At 40.4% G+C, this 19,921-nt stretch overlaps 1 protein-coding gene and 1 long non-coding RNA gene across 2 annotated transcripts; both read left to right on the plus strand.

The window, feature by feature from the left end:
- The first annotated feature begins 1,480 nt into the window (after window positions 1-1,480).
- On the plus strand, window positions 1,481-8,926 carry LOC134078895 (sialoadhesin-like). Its single transcript, XM_062535065.1, has 14 exons — window positions 1,481-1,607; window positions 2,924-2,980; window positions 3,229-3,525; window positions 3,622-3,852; window positions 4,116-4,418; window positions 4,510-4,734; window positions 4,994-5,299; window positions 5,381-5,605; window positions 5,819-6,163; window positions 6,243-6,497; window positions 6,600-6,690; window positions 7,018-7,096; window positions 7,806-7,886; window positions 8,026-8,926. The coding sequence occupies exons 2-14, from the start codon at window positions 2,935-2,937 to the stop codon at window positions 8,155-8,157; spliced, it is 2,616 nt and encodes an 871-aa protein (XP_062391049.1). The 5' UTR covers window positions 1,481-1,607; window positions 2,924-2,934; the 3' UTR covers window positions 8,158-8,926.
- A 9,094-nt stretch (window positions 8,927-18,020) lies between these two features.
- LOC134092135 (uncharacterized) lies at window positions 18,021-19,200 on the plus strand. The gene is made up of 3 exons (XR_009940168.1): window positions 18,021-18,152; window positions 18,494-18,516; window positions 19,138-19,200. It is a non-coding gene; the product is annotated as an uncharacterized LOC134092135 (long non-coding RNA).
- The last annotated feature ends 721 nt before the right edge of the window (window positions 19,201-19,921 follow it).

Below are 19,921 nucleotides of genomic sequence, written 5' to 3' on the forward strand. Positions count from 1 at the left end.
AAATTGATAAGGGAGCAATTTTACAGCAACAGGGATGGACAGTATTTCTGAATTTATTTATTATTTATTTTTAAATTATGTATTTTAAAATATGTAATTCAAATTCAAAATAGTGTTTTGTAATTTGTATTTTATTGGGTGGAAGAAAATGCCTTCATATTTTGAATCAAAATACTTTATAGGTGTATACATTTCTAGTTTAAAAATATTACCAAATATTGTTGGTAAAATCATAGACTACCCCATTTAGAGCTTACACAGTTATTAAAAAAAAAACATGAATCTACCTAATCAGCAGCTTCACACAATGCAATATCATTATGCATTTAATTTTCTCTGTATGTCAGTGTACCATTTTGAAGTCTATAGAAATGTACTGGGTTGCTTCAAGCCCACATTCTGTGGCTCTCAGGGGCCGACGGTTTGTTTGCACCACTTGGCAAGATGTGACTTTTTGAGTACATCACTGACACAGTAAAGGCTATGAGACGCTACAGACAGGTCAGCACTGATCTGTTGACTGTTTGTATGTTTATGGCATGTCTGCTAAGCTCTCAAACTCTGCTCACTTCATCAACAGTCAGTGTAGTGATGAAGGAATAGATTAAATAGACAGAGGTGGAAGGGTTAGATTTCATGCTCTTTTTACAGAGTATTTTTTAAAAATATATATTTTCGAAATAGCTTCAGATGTTTCCGTTATAAACCCCAAGAACACTTTGTAAGGCTGACTGATGTGGCATCACTGATTGGTGTGCCAAGATGTCAGTCATCTTTTGAGGAGGTGAACCCCAAATCCTGATTGGACTGTTTCCTATAAGAAATAAGAGGACCTTTGACCCCTTTGCCAGGGCAAAGGATGGGGCGCAACAATACTAGTCTCGGATTGGCTAATATGTTCTGCAGAATATCCATTCAGTCTGCTCAGTGTTGCATTGGCTTAGTCAGACTGACTTTTCCTCTTAAAGCATCTTCAAACATTCCGACAGTTTCTCTGAATTAATTTTCTGAAACACCACTGCAGTAATTTACCATAAGTTATTGTTCACAGTTGCTTTGGTTTTATTTTGTTTTATTTTATTTTATTTTATTTCACTGCTAACAAGGTAAACTAAACCAGGAGATCAAAATTCATGTCAGTAGATAAAATCATGAATAATCTTAGAGTTTGTCCTTTTCTTTATTTTCTCTGTTTGGTATAAAACCACCTCTGATGGTCAGGTGTCCTGCCCAGTACCGGTAGTCAGTCTCACCTCATAGATCAAGAGGTCATCCTCCGTGACCTCAAGTGCACCATTCTCTTACCTGATAGATGCTGATGCTGATGATGATGAATTGGAGAAAGTGAGACAAGGCCATTAGGCCATATGAACATACACCAAGTATATACTGTACAGCTACAAGTTTAGAAGACCATGACCTGAGGAGGTAATTTTGAGGCTGAAGAACAGTCGTCAGCAAGGGCCACCTTCACTTTTCCGCCAGTAATCTACAAAAACATTTGTGGAATAAAAGAGAAGCATTTCATCTGCACTTCCTTTTCCACAATCACACACTCTGATCAGTCACTCGACAAACTTGCCCTTGAGTGAGTCTCTTGTGTGACGGTAAGTAAGTCATGCATTTTAGTTCTTTCCTTTTTAACTTACTGTATGTTTTTTTTTCTAAACATCAATTTCTTAAGAATGATTGTGCTAGTATCCACAAACTCGTATAACCAGGAGTGCTGCTTGGGTGTAGAAAATCAAAAAGTATACCTCCGGTGCTCATCAGTTTGGATATCCAAAAATGTATATTCTGGTAGTGAGTCTGAGGCACTCGAAAAGGTTTTTTTTTTTTTTTTTCATAAAAAGCCTTTATTAGATTTGGCTATCCATTAAAAATGCCAAATGTTTCGGCCACAAATGGCCTTCCTCAGGGCAAGTTTTAAACTTGCCCACCTCAAAAAAATACCTTTTTAAGTGCCTCAGACTCACTATCAGATTATATGATTGTGCTAGTATGTTTGTCTCTGTATTCTTTTGTTAAGTTTCAGCTTCCTGTTGCTTTTGTGAGATGTGTCTGCTCGGCCTGTCTGTACATTCAACTTTTAAGGAGTTGCTGATGTCAGATGGTTGCAGAATATGTTTTGAGTGAACGTAAAATCAGAATGCTCCTTGTGGCTGATACAGCAATCTCTCTTTATTCTAGTAAAGAGCAGTCGCAAAATAGAACTGAGTGCAGTCACAAAGTATGCAGAACTGAGTGCTGTATCTTAGATCAAGTCCTATAGACACCTCCTATGCTCAGTAAATGAACTGGGCTTATATAATTCAAACAACATTCTGTTCTGTATTCTTTATGTTTGTCTGAACCGTTGCCTAGCTCTCAATGGGTTTTCCCCATTCCCATAATGCAATTGGTGGTTATTACTCACACCTCAGTTTGCTTCCTGAAGGCATAATATTAGCTTTTAGAAGATTATGGGCTGTGTATTTTGGTGGTTACAACATACTTATTTTTGTAATGCTCTAATCGAGGGCTGAGAACCAAAGGGGGCGTAAGTGACATTTCACCAACTTTACAGGAGAGCCAAAACAAATCTAACTGCTTCTATATGTTCACAGTTAAAGACCTTTGGTTTTTGTTCAATAACTAAATATTTATATATTTAACTTCAATAATTTTGTCAGCTAAGACAGCTCATCAAGAGCTTTCAGGTGATATATAACTCAATTTTGACCAAAATGTCACATACGCCCCTTTGGTTCTGTTGGTATGAATATATATGGTCTCTACTGCTCTCTCCAATGTACATTTATCCGGGTAACTTTTCTCATCTTTAAACGTGATATATTTACTTAAAAACATCAACAAGAAAGTTGTCCACTTGCCATGAACTTTGCATGTCACATTCATTCATCCAAGTGTCTTATTATTGCAGGGAAGGTGATAATGTACACGTGCATGTTGGTGGTATTATTTCTCCTAAGTCTACCAGGTAAAGTGGAAAACAACCCCACTCACTATGCAAGAGATGATGTATTGTCCGCTGATCATTATTGGAGAACAGGTCACAACAGGACGAAGATTTAGTTTGTATTTTTTTCGATAATGACTGGTGGACAACACATTATGGCACTTATTATGGCTTATTACCTCACACAGTTGTATTAACATACTGTAAATACAGCACAGAACACAACCTTGTCACCGAGTAATTATGTACAATGTTTTTGACTGTTTCAGCTGTGCAGGGTGGAGGGACTGTGACGTACTCCACCAATAGAGTCTGCGGTCTTAAAGGAGCAGCAGTGGTCCTGCCCTGCACATATGAATATTCCTGGATTGGTGGATATAGGAGAGGAGAGTGGTATGAAGAGAAGAGTGGGACAGTCATAGTGCATAACCCTCCTAATTATGACTGCAGTCTGAGAATAGATAAACTGTCAAATTATCACTTTGGTGTTTATCAGTTTCGGTGTAAAGGATACCTACACAGCAGCTGGATAACAGGCAGATCTGGTGTTGAACTTTCAATCACAGGTATGAACCACTGAGTAAAAATCACAAGGCAGTTTTGACTCATTAGTTTATTTTGTAAAGGAATAAATCGTAATGACTTCCATCCTGTCCTCTCAGACCTGCAGGTGAAGGAGGAGGCTGTTGTGGGGAATCAGAATCAGATTAAAGTGACCTGCAGCACCTCCTGCAGTTTGGACTCTAAATATAAGTATATCTGGTACAAGAATGAACAGACTCTAAAAGACAAAACCACAGTCTCCATAGTACTGGACTCTACCAGACCCTCTGAAAAGGGAAACTACTCCTGTGCTGTGAGAGGTCATGAGGCTCACAGCTCCCCTGCAGTATGTGAGTATGAACACATTTCTTAAATCAGCAGATCAATTAATTCCTGAAATCATTAGAAGAGTGAACATATTTACATCTGTATTTCTGTTCAAAAACACTTTTTAGGCTACATGACTTTACAACAAATTGTTACGTTCAATGTTAATGTAGAAACTTCAAAACTCAAGAGATGTTTTAATGCACTTATGCACTGCACTACAAGAGCTACGGTGCATTGATGGTGAACTCCAGAGAACTTAAAGCACATTTTCTAAAATTTTTAGGTGCTCCAAGAAAACAGTGTTGGAGTGTGACGTACTCCACCGATAGAGTCTGCGGTCTTAAGAGGGCATCTGTGACCCTGCCCTGCACATATTACTATTCTGGGATTGGTGGATATAGGAGTGGAGAGTGGTATGAAGAGAAGAGTGGGAGAGTCATAGGATATTACCTTACAAATTATAACTGCAGTCTGAAAATAGATAAACTGTCAGATGATCACTCTGGTGTTTATCAGTTTCGGTTTTACACAACCTTGCACCGCAGCTGGATAACAGGCAGACCTGGTGTTGTACTTTCAATCACAGGTAATGTACCACTGAGTAAAAATCATGAGGAGACTCATTAGTTTATTTTGTAAGGGGATACATCTTAATGACCTCCATCCTGTCCTCTCAGACCTGCAGGTGAAGGAGGAGGCTGTTGTAGGGAATCAGAATCAGATTAAAGTGACCTGCAGCACCTCCTGCAGCTTGGGCTCTCAGTATGTCTGGTACAAGAATGGACAGACTCTACGAGGCAAAACCACAGTCTCCATAGTACTGGACTCTACCAGACCCTCTGAAAAGGGAAACTACTCCTGTGCTGTGAGAGGTCATGAGGCTCACAGCTCCCCTGCAGTATGTGAGTATGAACACATTTCTTAAATCAGCAGATCATTTAATTCCTGAAATCATTAGAAGAGTGAACATATTTACATCTGTATTTCTGTTCAAAAACACTTTTTAGGCTACATTTACAACAAATTTTTACGTTCAATGTTAATGTAGAAACTTCAAAACTCAAGCGATGTTTTAATGCATTTATGCACTGCACTACAAGAGCTACGGTGCATTGATGGTGAACTCCAGAGAACTTGAAGCACATTTTCCAACATTTTTAGGTGCTCCAAGAAAACAGTGTTGGAGTGTGAGCTACTCCTCTACACGAGTCTGTGGTGTTAAAGGGGCATCAGTGGTCCTGCCCTGCAGATATGAGTATCCATGGAAAGATGCATATCAGAGAGGAGAGTGGTATGAAGAGCAGAGAGGGAGAGTCAGAGAACACAGCAACTCTAAATATCCTGACTGCAGCCTGAACATAGACAACCTCTCAGATAATCTCACTGGTGTTTACCAGTTTCACTTCAACACAACCCTACACAGCAGCTGGATAACTGGCAATTCTGCTGCTATTCTCTCAGTCACAGGTAGTGATTAACAAATTATTTTTTTATGTCATAAAATAATGATATTCAGAGTTGACTCACTAACAATATCTTACCTCTCAGACCTGCAGGTGATGGAGGAGGCTGTTGTAGGGAATCAGAATCTGATTAAAGTGACCTGCATTACCTCCTGCAGCTTGGGCTCTCAGTATGTCTGGTACAAGAATGGACAGACTCTACGAAGCAAAACCACAGTCTCCATACTACTGGACTCAACCAGACCCTCTGAGGAGGGAAGTTACTCCTGTGCTGTGAAAGGTCATGAGGGTCACCGCTCCGATGCAGTGTGTGAGTGCAGATTCCGGTTAAAAAATTCCAGTTCTTTATTTTAACACACTAAATGTCCTTCACATTCACATCGCTGTAATGTCTTTAATACTAATGTATCTTAAGAACACTCAAAGGCAATTCATGGTGTTTATCTATCGGATCTGAAGAAGCCATTTCGGAATCTACACAACACTTTTATTGCTTACACTTTTCCAACTTGTCTGCATGCAGGTGCTCCAGCACAACAGTGTTGGGGTGTGACCTACTCATCTAACAGCATCTGTGTATTGGAGGGTTCATCTGTCGATATTTCCTGCACTTACAAATACCCCAGAGATCAAGACATCACCACAACATTTTGGTTTAACAATAGAAACACTAGCCATCACCTTGAGGACATACGCTTGGATAAAGACTATCAAAACCACACTGAGTATCTCAGGAATGAAAGGAATAGTTGCACTCTGAGACTGAAAGGTATCAGAGAGAGTCACTCTGGAGAATACGGCTTCAGGTGTTCAACAGAACAGGGAGAGAGTTACTCTGGGTTACCTGGAGTCAACATCACTGTTACAGGTAACTTGTGATTTCATTATTTCGATACTGTAATGTGTCTCCACTCAGAACTGTCTGTATAATACTGTACATCCTCCAGCTCTGCAGGTGTTCATACCTCCTGAAGCAGTGATGGAGGGAGAGAGGGTGACCCTCACCTGTAATACTACCTGTACTCTGACCAACACCACCTTCATCTGGTACCAGAATGGACAGCCTGTGATCTATAAACACACAATCAGAGACAACAAGCTGCATCTAAACCCAGTCAGCAGTGAGGATGCAGGCAATTACTCCTGTGCTGTTAGAGGACACCAGAGTCTCTCCTCAACTGCTGTCTTTCTCAATGTTAGATGTAAGTTACTACAGCTGATCATTAATCATTAATACAGAATGTTGGCTGTTCCTGTTCGGACACAGTTCATTATCCTTCCTATAAGTCTTCCCTCTTCCCCAGACCCAGAACCTGTTACTATGATGCTGCTGGCTAGTCTCACCATATTCATCAGTCTTTTTCTGTTGCTGATACTTGGAATTATGTGCTTGAGGTGATTATGTGAAATATCCTTCCTCTAGTTTTGTGCAAAAACAAAACAAAACAAAACATGACAAAAAACATGTGTGCTCTTGTCTGACTGAAAGGTTTATTATCTTTATAAATCTTCAACTTAAGGCATTGTTTTTCAAGTGAATGCAGTACAGTAATTACTTATGATTTAACTCGTACAATCAACTCACAGTTGATTATTTGTAATACATTTAGCCTATTGTTTTAGTCAAAAGTCTAATTTTACAAAAAAAATGTTGCGTTCATATACTGTAAGTGAAAACCGTCAAAGTTATGATTCCCATGAATAACAATGTTGATGTGACAGGAGAACTGGTCATTTCCATGGCTGTGTCATCAAGAATCATCGTAGCCGTAACCATGGTCCTCATGCTGGTGTGTCTCAGGTGAATGAGTACTATTTGTTTGCGTACCGTTTTGTAGTGGAGGTGAATGTGTATCAGGACATAGAATAAATGTATGTTTTGTACAGTCTTCTTTGTACTGTACATCTTTAGAAGTTAAGTCAACACAAAGTAACTTTAAAGTAACAACTGAAATAACTCATTTTGGCTCTGCACTGACCAAAAATATGGAGAATCGAGTGTCTGGCGTTAGTGAGGTGCGTCCAGAGCGCCTGTAGCGTAACGGTTGTCATGGGTAGAAGCAAGACCCTTTTTGTTGACTGAAGACAAATCGGATTAATCTGCAGCACTAAATTGGTACCCAGTGTGGTGAAAAGGGGAATTCCTTGTGTTGTTTTAATATCAAACGTGTACTTCAGTATGTTGTTGCTCTCGGTTACAGCATGACCCTTTTCATCGGCTTTAGAGGAGTTGGATTCTCCTGTAGCGCTAAACTGGTATACTGAAAACTGGGCTACTTAGTGCCTTGTGCTGCATGAATTCTGTGTGGATTGTTCGTGGTGGCTATAAAGTTAAATAGTTGTTTTGTTGTTTTTCTTATCTCCAGGATGTATACAATGTTTGTAATAGACAAATGAATGACAAATGATATTACTTTACTACATTACTACATTACTACATTACCGTGAATTATCAAAGCTATAGTTGTAGGTACTGTAGTACCAAAACCGCTTCTCATAATACTTTACAGACGGTCCATTCTGATACCCATGATGACACGTACACAGCTCTCAACCCCAGGACCATGTCCTCTGAGTATGACACACTGCAGGTAAACATTAGACATGAAAAGTCTAGTCAAACACAACCAGTGTGTGTGTGTGTGTGTGTGTGTGTGTGTGTGCGCGTGCACACATGTGTGTGTATCTTCCTATAGAATAATTAATACTTCATGTCTTCTGTGTTAACAGAATGTGAGGACTGTGAGTGACACATATGAGTCTCTCCAGAGAAGAGCTCAGGACTCAGGAGTGTATGAGAATCTGCAGAGAAGAGAGACGCCCCCTACAGAGATGGAGTTAGAGGATCTCAGTAAGAAATGACACCAACCATGATTGTCCATCTCTTACTTGCTGGTATTGCCTGACTTTGTCCAGACTAGAGATGTCATTAATATGTCCCTTTTCCCCACCCTCCACTAATGTAACTTGAAGACAACCATAGCTAATTTACAAATGTTCTAATCATCTCCACAGTTGCTGTTTTCCTATGCTGTAACATGGTAGATTTACTACGGTATCAGGATAATGCTATAGTTAGCTTGTGCAATGTATGTCTGTGACTTATGATGAATACTGTAAGTGTGAATGAGATCAGGACTGTTAAGGCATGCTAGCTGCATCAACATCAAAAGGCCATGAGGTAGAACTGAGCTCAACCTACTCTAGTATTCTGGGATCTCTGTAATTGTATTGAAACTGTAGAGGTGTTTTCAGTGAATATCTTCAGGGAATATTTTATTCAGAGTGGCCATGGCTATAGTTGCAGCCTCACTTCCTCTGTAGGTGTGGAAATTGCTCTGTTGGTTTCAAACAACTCATTTAGATGCAGTCCCATGAGGGGTTGTAATGCGGCCGCTCACTCCCTGTCTTATGGTGTTTCTCTTTGTCCTCTACATCATCCTCTACTCGTCATTCTAAAACAAACAATTCCAGTGTCAGAATGGCTGGATTCTGTTTGAAGTCTTTGTAAAACACTCCACATACACATTCATATAAACCGTTACAAAGTTACAACTGAATTGCTGAATTGCTGATTCGGTTTTTTTTTTCGGATTTGAGTTACATTGTGTTAAAATTTGTTTGTATGTTGAAGAATAAAAGCTGTGTGCAGAATTTGTATCAGCAATTTGTCTTTTATTGAGGGTGAAGAGGCATGTAGAGAGTAGACTGAACCTCATCTGTGAGTGTATCTAGTCCTCCTGTAATAATGATTTCCCTATAGTGAGTACTGCCATCTACAGTATGGTGATGGAAGGTACGACATACATGACAGTTGGAACAGCTGGAATTGAGAAAGTAGGATTAATGTTTGAGGCATTTATAGCTCCAACAACATTGCTGAGTTAAATCAACACATGGACACTGATCAGCGGTTCATAATCTGGCCTCAGCAACTCATTTCTTTGTGGACCAGCAACTTGTGTGTGCATGTGGCTACATGCTAAGAGTCTAAGACATGATTTTATCTTTTAAAACAGGAGCTGCAGCCATGTTACTTTATCATGTGAAAGGTTAAACTTATAAACTTAGAGTAGACTTATATTATTGCAATATTACCCACAATATGAATATGGACTCTGCCCTGGGAGGAAGTCTGCCCATTTATTGTCAAGGAGGAAATCTGCAGCTGCCATCTTTCATAATAAATATAAGTTTATGTAGAAAGACGATTGATAATATACATACTTGACAGTCACTCCCTGTCTTACGGTGTTTCTCTTTGCCCTCTACATCCTCTTCTACTTGTCATTCTAAAACTAGTTCCAGTGTCAGATTTGCTGAATTGTGTTCACAGTCTTTCTAAAACACCTCACAATTCACACTGACTGCATTACATCCATGTGCCTATCCTGACCCAATACTTTTGGCAATATAGTGTATGAGCATATACAGTAAGTGCCTCTCCAGAGAACAGCTCAGGACTCAGAGTATGAGAATCTGCAGAGAAGAGAGACGCCCCCTACAGACATAAAGCTCAAGGATCTCAGGATGAAATAACTTGTGAAGGGATGTCATCATCAACATGTCAGCAGTAAATATCTATGGACTACTGAGCAGTAGAAGCCATTGTGCAATAGACACTGAATGTAGGACAAAGTTGTATTCTCTGCAGAGAAGGTTCGTCTGAACAGAAGTGTTTGCGGTCAGAGAAATGTTTGTCTGTCTGTCAGCTCTTTACTTCAACTCTTTCGCTGACTAGAAATAACCGCAGTTGTGACCAGCTTCACGGGTATATTTGGTTAACAAGAAGACTAAGCAAAGGCATATATAGAAAAGTTTCCGTTATAAGCCCCAAGAACACTTTGGAAGGCTGACTGATGTGGCATCACTGATTTACTTTTCTGAAACATGACGGCAGTAATTTACCATAAGTTCTTGTTCACAGTTGCTTTGGTTTTATTTTATTTTATTTTATTTTACTGGTAACAAGGTTAGTTGAGTAAACTAGACCAGGAGACCAAAAATCATGTCAGTAGATAAAATCATGAAGTAGGATAATCTAAGAGTTTACCCTTTTCTTTAATTACTCTGTTCGGTATAAAGCCACCTCTGATGGTCAGGTGTCCTGCCCAGTACCGGTAGTCAGCCTCACCTCACAGGTCAAGAGGTCATCCTCCGTGACCTCAAGTGTGCAATTCTCTTACCTGACAGATGCTGATGCTGATGATGATGAATTGGAGAAAGTGAGATAAGGCCAATTGCCATAAGAACATACACCCCAAGTATATACAGTACTGTACAGCTACAAGTATAGAAGACCATGACCTGAGGAAGTCATTTTGTGGCTGAAGAACAGTCGTCAGCAAGGGCCACCTTCACTTTTCCGCCAATAAACTACAAAAAAATGTGTGGAATAAAAGAGAAGCATTTCATCTGCACTTCCTTTTCCACAATCACACACTGATCAGTCACTCGACAAACTTGCCCTTGAGTGAGTCTCTTGTGTGACGGTAACTTAAGTAAGTCATGCATTTTAGTCCTTTCCTTTTTAACTTACAGTATGTTTTCTTTTCTAAACATCAATTTCTTAAGAATGATTGTGCTAGTATGTTTGTCTCTGTATTCTTTTGTAAAGTTTTAGCTACCTGTTGCTTTTGTGAGATGTGTCTGCTCGGCCTGTCTGTACATTCAACTTTTAAGGAGTCGCTGATGTCAGATGGTTGCAGAATATGTTTTGAGTGGACGTAAAATCAGAATGCTCCTTGTGGCTGATACAGCAATTTCTCTTTATTCTAGTAAAGAGCAGTCGCAAAGTATGTAGAATTGAGTGCAGTCGCAACATAGAACTGAGTGCTGTATCTTAGATCAAGTCCTACTGTATATAGACACCTCCTATGCTCAATAAATGAACTGGGCTTATACAGTAATTCAAACAACATTCTGTTCTGTATTCTTAATGTTTCTCTGAACTCTTGCCTAGCTCTCAATGTTTTTTCCCCATTCCCATAATGCAATTGGTGGTTATAACTCACACCTCAGTTTGCTTCCTGATGGCATAAGATTAGCTTTTAGAAGATTATGGGCTGTGTATTTTGGTGGTTACAACATACTTATCTTTTTAATGTTCTAATCGAGGGCTGAGAACCAAAGGGGCGTAAGTGACATTTCACCAACTTTACAGGAGAGCCAAAACAAATCTAACTGCTTCTATATGTTCACAGTTAAAGACCTTTGGTTTTTGTTCAATAACTATATATTTATATAGGCCTATATTTTACTTCTATAATTTTGTCAGCTAAGAGAGCTCATCAAGAGCTTTCAGGTGATATATATAACTCAATTTTGACTAAAATGTCACTTACGGCCCTTTGGTTCTCAGCCCTCGTAATATTTCTTATGTTGGTATGGATATATTGTACTAACTAATATGGTCTCTACTGCTCTCTCCAATGTACATTTATCCAGGTATCTTTTCTCATCTTTAAAAGTAATATTTACTTAAAAACATCAACAAGAATTCTTCAAGTTGTCTACTTGCCATGAACTTTGCATGTCACATTCATTCACCCGAGTGTCTTATTATTGCAGGGAAGGTCATAATGTACATGTGCATGTTGGTGGTATCATTTCTCCTAAGTCTGCCAGGTAAAGTGAAAAACAACCACTCACTATGCAAGAGATATTGTATTGTCCGCTGATCATTATTGGAGAACAGGTCACAACAGGACGAAGATTTAGTTTGTATTTTTTCGATAATGACTGGTGGACAACACATTATGGCACTTATTATGGCTTATTACCTCACACAGTTGCATAAATACAGCACAGAACACAACCTTGTCACCGAGTAATGTATTTGTTTTTGACTGTTTCAGCTGTGCAGGGTGGAGGGAGTGTGACGTATTCCACTGATAGAGTCTGCGGTCTTAAAGGGACATCTGTGACCCTGCCCTGTAGATATGACTATTCTGTGATTGGTGGATATAATAGAGGAGAGTGGTATGAAGAGAGGAGTGTGAGAGTCATAGTGCATAACCCTCCTAATTATGACTGCAGTCTGAGAATAGATAAACTGTCAGATGATCACTCTGGTGTTTATCAGTTTCGGTTTAACACATTCCTACACCGCAGCTGGATAACAAGAAAACCTGGTGTTGTACTTTCAATCACAGGTAATGTTCAACTGAGCAAAAATCATGAGGAAGATTTGACTCATTAGTTTATTCTGTGAGGGGATACATCATAATGACCTCCATCCTGTCCTCTCAGACCTGCAGGTGAAGGAGGAGGCTGCTGTGGGGAATCAGAATCAGACTAAAGTGACCTGCAGCACCTCCTGTAGTTTGGGCTATCAATCTCAGTATGTCTGGTACAAGAATGGACAGACTCTCCCAGACAAAACCACAGTCTCCATACTACTGGACTCTACCAGACCCTCTGAAAAGGGAAACTACTCCTGTGCTGTGAGAGGTCATGAGGCTCACAGCTCCCCTGCAGTATGTGAGTATGAACACATTTCTTAAATCAGCAGATCAATTCATTCCTGAAATCATTAGAAGAGTGAACATGTTTACATCTGTATTTCTGTTCAAAAACACTTTTTAGGCTACATGACTTTACACCAAATTGTTACGTTTAATGTTAAACTTAAATCAAGAGATGTTTTAATGCACTTATGCACTGCACTACAAGAGTGCATTGATGGTGAACTCCAGAGAACTTGAAGCACTTTTTCCAACATTTTTAGGTGCTCCAAGAAAACAGTGTTGGAGTGTGAGCTACTCCTCTAGACAAGTGTGTGGTGTTAAAGGGGCATCAGTGGTCCTGCCCTGCAGATATGAGTATCCATGGAAAGATGCATATCAGAGAGGAGAGTGGTATGAAGAGCAGAGAGGGAGAGTCGAAGAACACAGCAACTCTAAATATCCTGACTGCAGCCTGAACATAGACAACCTCTCAGATAATCTCACTGGTGTTTACCAGTTTCACTTCAACACAACCCTACACAGCAACTGGATAACTGGCAATTCTGCTGCTATTCTCTCAGTCACAGGTAGTGATTAACAAATTATTTTTTTTATGTCATAAAATAATGATATTCAGAGTTGACTCACTAACAATGTCTAACCTCTCAGACCTGCAGGTGAAGGAGGAGGCTGTTGTAGGGAATCAGAATCAGACTAAAGTGACCTGCAGCACCTCCTGCAGCCTGGGCTCTCAGTATGTCTGGTACAAGAGTGGACAGACTCTAGAAGACAAAACCACAGCCTCCATACTACTGGACTCAACCAGACCCTCTGAGGAGGGAAGCTACTCCTGTGCTGTGAAAGGTCATGAGGGTCACCGCTCCCATGCAGTGTGTAAGTGCAGATTCCGGTTCAAAAATTCCAGTTCTTTATTTTAGCACACTAAATGTCCTTCACATTCACATCGCTGTAATGTGTTAATACTAATGTACCTTAAGAACACTCCAAGGCAATTCATGGTGTTTATCTATCGGATCTGAAGAAGCCATTTAGGAATCAACACAACACTTTTATTGCTTACACTACTTATTTTTTTAAAAGAAATCTACTAGGCTTTCAAATGTCACAGCCATACTGATAAATATGGCATTTGATACTGAGATTTCAAACCTGACTGCAGGTGCTCCAGCTGAACAGTGTTGGGGCGTGACCTACTCATCTAACAGCATCTGTGTATTGGAGGGTTCATCTGTGGATATTTCCTGCACTTACAAATATCCCAGAGATCAAACCATCAACACAACATTCTGGTTTAACAAACAAAAAGACAACCATCACAACAAAGACCTACGTTTGGGTACAGACTATCAAAACCACACAGAGTATCTCGGGGATGAAAGGAATAGTTGCACTCTGAGACTGAAAGACATCAGAGAGAGTCACTCTGGAGAATACGGCTTCAAGTGTTTAACAGAACAGGGAGAGAGTTACTCTGGGTTACCTGGAGTCAACATCACTGTTACAGGTAACTTGGGATTTTATTATTTCCGTACTGAAATGTGTCTGCACTCAGAACTGTCTGTATAATACTGTATACATCCTCCAGCTCTGCAGGTGTCCAAACCTCCTGAAGCAGTGATGGAGGGAGAGAGGGTGACCCTCACCTGTAATACTACCTGTACTCTGACCAACACCACCTTCATCTGGTACAAGAATGGACAGCCTGCGATCTATAAACACACGACCATAGACAACAAGCTGCATCTGAACCCAGTCAGCAGTGAGGATGCAGGCAATTACTCCTGTGCTATTAGAGGACATGAGAGTCTCTCCTCAACTGCTGTCTTTCTCAATGTGAGATGTAAGTTGCTACTGTGGATTATAAATGTGAACAGAACAACATCTACTCATCGTGACTGAAATGTCAGGATGTGTCATATTTGCTCTAGTAAATAGACTTTGCACTTCTGTTTTAACAGACTCACCAATTAAAGTTTTGCTGCTGATCAGCCCTGGTGAAGCAGAAGAGGGCAGTTCAGTGACTCTGACCTGCAGCAGTGATGCCAACCCACCTGTGCACACCTACACCTGGTACATGAAGAGTGGAGCTGAATCTGTTGTTAGGGGCACAGGGGAGAGCATCAGCTTCAATGTGACCTCTGATACCAGTGGACTTTACTACTGTGAGGCACAGAATGAACTTGGCTCTCAGAACTCTGGTGATGCTGCTATTCCTTCTAAAGGTCAGTGAGGTTTAATGGACATACAGACTAACATAATTTGGCAGCTCATGTTCAGTCAGTTTATTATTTTGCATGCTATTAGCCTATTGTAAGTCTTTCATGTTTCCTATCAAAAGGCCCAGGAGCTGTTGCCATGGTGTTGCTGGCTAGTATCACCATACCCATCATTCTTGCTCTGCTGCTGATACTTGGGATTGTGCACTTGAGGTGAATATGTGACATGTTGTGCAAAGCAGACATGCCATCTAATGAGTCGTGCATATTATTTCAAGGAAACACAGAAAAAAATGTAAATGTAAAGCAGCACGTATAGGACAAAAAGTCTGCACTCTGTATTCTGAATGATTGACTTCATTAAATGTGTAATATATATATTATATTGATTATTTATTCAGCTGTTGTCCAAAGTGACATATATCAACTACATTACATAGTCCCCTGATCAATTGGAACAGTGGAAGACAGGAATTGAACCCAAAACCTTCAGGCTAATGCACAGCACGCTAGCCCAGTAACACCTTAACCATTACCCTACCACCACCCTAAGTATTGTACTAAGACCCAACATATAAAACTACAGACATATAGCAAACAATACTGTATATACAGTAAATAATCAACTTGTTAATGAAGAAAAATGGGATCTCTAATGTCATCTAATCTAATCTCAAGTGAATACATTATGCTTCTATATAATTTAACAACTCTGTACCATCAGCTTTAAATGCATATTTTGTCTTATCAATAAAACAGGAAGAAGAATGCTAAAATCACAGCAGATGGAAGGTCCACAGATGCTAATTTGCAGGTGAGGAACTTGGCACTCAAAGTTGTTTAGTCTGCTGTGCATATGAAGCTTAAATGAAACATCTGGCAACGTCCAATCAGCATCCAAGTCTTAAATGTCTCCAGCAGCTCATCCATCCAATCAGCATCCACATCTATGATGAGGCGTACATGTCACCATTGAGTCTTTCTACTGTACCTTCACTTCTGCATCACTCATAATAACATGATGTTTTATCTTTCCTTATCAGAGTGACTCAGGTCTCCTGAATGTTACAGTAAGAGCCACGACCTCTGACCTCACACAAATAGAGACCACACATGATCAAGACGATGTTCAGTATGCCAGCGTTCAGTTCAAAAGTCAGGAGGTGCCTCTATACTCCACGGTCCAGATGCCTCAAACCTCTGCACAGGATGACGTTACCTATGCTTCAGTCCAGTTCCACAGAGGGAGTGCTGCCACCAGGTGGGCATTTCTTCTCATTACAACTCATCTTGTAACCTCTACATCAAGTGATTAAGTACTCAAGCTTAGGAGAACTACACAATTTTATTGTTTATCAGAAGCATTTAACGTTTTCTAACCAGCATCCACAATCTAGAGACATTCTTAGCCATTCTTAGCCATTCCCAACACCAACCTGTATCCAGCATTATCAACCATTTCTGACACAAACCTGTATCCAGCATTCTCAGTCATTCCTAACACCAAACTGTATCCAGCATTCACAGTCTTTCCTAACAACCTGTGTTCAGCATCTGAGCATATTTACTGATACTTTGCACCAGTTGTGCAGCACTGATGCATGGTGTTGACGCAATTAAGTGTTTTTTAATGGTCTTTAAATGCTGAGGGAACAGCTTGGCAGAAATTCAGTCACTGCTCACGTGTCATGTTGAAGATGTGTTGTTGCTTTTAGTCCCATCCCATTTCTTCTGAAAGTGGTTTATGCTGTTGTGTGTTTGCAGAGAGAATGATGACAGTGTGATCTACAGTACAGTCCACAAACAGTGACCGACCAGCAAACCTGAAATACCCTCACGTCATTTCAGCTGTCCACAGGAAACATGAGGGCAAATATTTAGTCCAAGCAAGAAATAATACACAAATATTTACATTTCCGTTGGCTAGTCCAAGCAAGAAATATTTAATCAGTATGTGCGAAAAAGTAAAATATTTCCAAACATTTCCATTTTTTATTGTGTTGTGATGTCTATAATATTGTATTGAACTTGGGGATATTTGTCAATGAATGAGTGAATATGTAATGGTTGGTGTAGTACCTTTGTTGACCATAGATGGCCTCATACACATGTAGCACTCTCTGATACCAACCCGATCTCACAACCAATGCGTATGAAATCGTACGCAACTCGAGACCGAAAATGCGTATGAATTTATACGCAAATCCAGTGAGTCACACATGCGCAGTAGCTTATATATCAGCTAGAGCGAGGGCAACACGGCCGCATGCTGGCCGCACGGCCACCTGTCAAACTCATTTTTTAATTCAGAAATAAGTTTCGTTAAAAATAAATAACTAGTGGTGTAGCCTAATATAGACGAATTAATTAAATTTCTGTTTGATAGCAATTCTTTAAACGTGATAATTGGCTAATCTGTTGGTGATGATGCCGAAGGTTTACGTTTGTAATACATTTTTAGAAATCAGCGTTTTTTTTAAGTTTTGACCCATGTTTTAGTTTCTTTTAAAAATTGAGTGCCACTAATAAAGCCAGCATTTGTGTATTTAGAGGGCGATCAAGATAACGATTTTAAATAGCCTTCATAATTAAATATTCCTTCGTGGCGAATGTCAAGTTAATTAATCTTAGACATTTCGACACGTTGACGTTTCCTGATGTCATTACTTTGCGACACTGTCAGCTTGCTGCTTGCTGGTAGGCCTACTGCCCATGTTGATAAAATAAACCTCTCTCTGCCTGTTGTAAGTAGACGCGAAAATATGTATTTTGTTGTTTGTTTACTTTCATGCTTTTCTAATTACTTGGTTATTTATTCGTCCCTGCTCATTTGCCGTAGCTTGTTGAGTTAGTCTTTTGAACATGAGCTCAATTATCATTATGCTAGCCTTACAGAAGGCACTCGTTAGGGTGATGTTGTGGTCAGCGGCAGCCCTGGTAAATTGGTGCAAAAGCATGTATTTTTGCATGATCAATTAAAATCATGCCCTCTCTCAGCCGCTAATTCCAACTGTTGCAAGTGGAAGAAATCAAGGACATTACGTCTACTACTAGCCTACGTGCAAAGACAACAGCTGGCAGCAGTGTGACCGGGAAAATGCGATGAGCTGTCATGTGACACACGCAAACACAAGAAAGCGGAAACGCATGATGGAGCGAGAGCCACAGTGGGGTAAGTCATTCGTCTTTTTATCTATCCCGACTGCAGCACTTTACACATCCCACATCTCTTCGTGCACAACACTCGACATCTTACACACACACACACACACCTGACTGCCCTCCTTACCCCACCTTAACCTAACTCCCCCACTTCACTGCATCATAGATCATCAAGACCTCCCCAACCCACAACAGTTTATCCTTGTCTCACCTATACAATATATGTCAATGAATAGTTGTGATAAAATGAAAAAGGAAAGAAAAGTGGCCTGATGTGTTGTATAGGGATGGCTCTGCAATGTTTTCTATATTTATTTAGTTTTTTCTTTTCATTTCATCATGTTTTCACAGGTCCTTGGTCCATTTCCCGTGAGGTAAATTCAGTCTCTGCATTTAACCCAATTTAACCGAATTAGTGAACACACACAGCACACAGTGAACACACAGTGAGGTGAATCACACACTAACCCAGAGCAGTGAGCTGCCTGCCCAACCAGCCACGCTCGGGGAGCAGTGAGGGGTTAGGTGCCTTGCTCAAGGGCAAGGGACTGGTCGGGGATCGAACCGGCAACACACACCGGTTCGATCCCCGACCAGTCCCTTTTACATTGCTTTTACTGTGGTTTTGCTATGGTAGATATGGTTGTTGCTGCTCTGCTAAATATAGAAACCAACTGTACAAGCTTGAAGCCCTAACCAGTATGCTACGGCTGCCCCTTTTGTCCTTTTGCCCTCCCGGGCCGTTGGAGAGGAAACGGGCTGGCTGCTGATTGGCCTGCACCAAGGGCCCGGTGTAGGCCAACCTTTTAAATCCATGGAGCTGCAGTTGTTCGCTCTCTCCCCTGATGCCGGCCTAAGTCTATTAGTTGTTGGAATTCGTTGTGTTATTCTTTATCCTTAGTAGATCTATAACGTTTTTGTTATATTTGATTATTGTAAATAAATTATTCATGTTCTATTGTGAACCTCTCGTGTGTCTCCCATCTTTGTCACAGGTGTGTTTTCCTGAAGAGGCTGAAACATGCTGGCCTTGACACCTCAGTCCTTGCTTCCATTAAAGGAATACGCCACCCAAAAATGAAATTAAGCTAGTCTCGGTCACCCCCAGAGTTAGAACAGTGAAAAAAACCCGGTTAAAATCCGTCCGGGCATTCTCCTGCTTTGGGAGCAGCGATGTTAGCTTTAGCTTAGAACAGTTGCTGTAGATGAAGGGTGTCAGTGAGCACGTCCTCCAAAAAAGTGACCGAGACGTCTACATGTTTTTCTAAATATATTTTGGGAGCCGTGTGTTCAAAACGAGTACAAATCATAATGCAAAATCGAACGAGACTATTACCTGGGCAGATCTTTACTTGGAACTATTTTCAGCCTCATCGCCGACGAAGCACCGCTAGCTAGGCGCAAAGTTCTCACGTAGCAGTCTTGTAAACTCCCAACTAGATTCGACTGGAACTTCACAAGTGGTGCTACGTGAGAACTTTGTGCCTAGCTAGCGGTGCTTCGTCGGCGATGAGGCTGAAAATAGTTCCAAGTAAAGATCTGCCCAGGTAATAGTCTCGTTCGATTTTGCATTATGATTTGTACTCGTTTTGAACACACGGCTCCCAAGATATATTTAGAAAAAAATTTAGACGTCTCGGTCACTTTTTTGGAGGACGTGCTCACTGACACCCTTCATCTACAGCAGCGCTTTCTGGAAAGAAATATGCATCCATGTCCATTGTCCTCTGCTTGCTTTTATTCCTTCTGCTTGCAGTAATGTAGTAGGCAATGTGTGGC

This window comes from Sardina pilchardus, chromosome 1 (genome assembly GCF_963854185.1).
Source record: "Sardina pilchardus chromosome 1, fSarPil1.1, whole genome shotgun sequence".
NCBI classification, from domain to species: domain Eukaryota; kingdom Metazoa; phylum Chordata; class Actinopteri; order Clupeiformes; family Clupeidae; genus Sardina; species Sardina pilchardus.

Excerpts from the sequence above, each read along its gene's own strand:
- LOC134078895 (XM_062535065.1), top strand. The coding sequence starts at position 2,935 with ATGTACACGTGCATGTTGGTGGTATTATTTCTCCTAAGTCTACCAG. Across the intron at positions 3,853-4,115 it reads TCACAGCTCCCCTGCAGTAT|GTGCTCCAAGAAAACAGTGT; the intron begins GTGAGTATGAAC and ends TAAAATTTTTAG. Across the intron at positions 5,606-5,818 it reads TCACCGCTCCGATGCAGTGT|GTGCTCCAGCACAACAGTGT; the intron begins GTGAGTGCAGAT and ends GTCTGCATGCAG.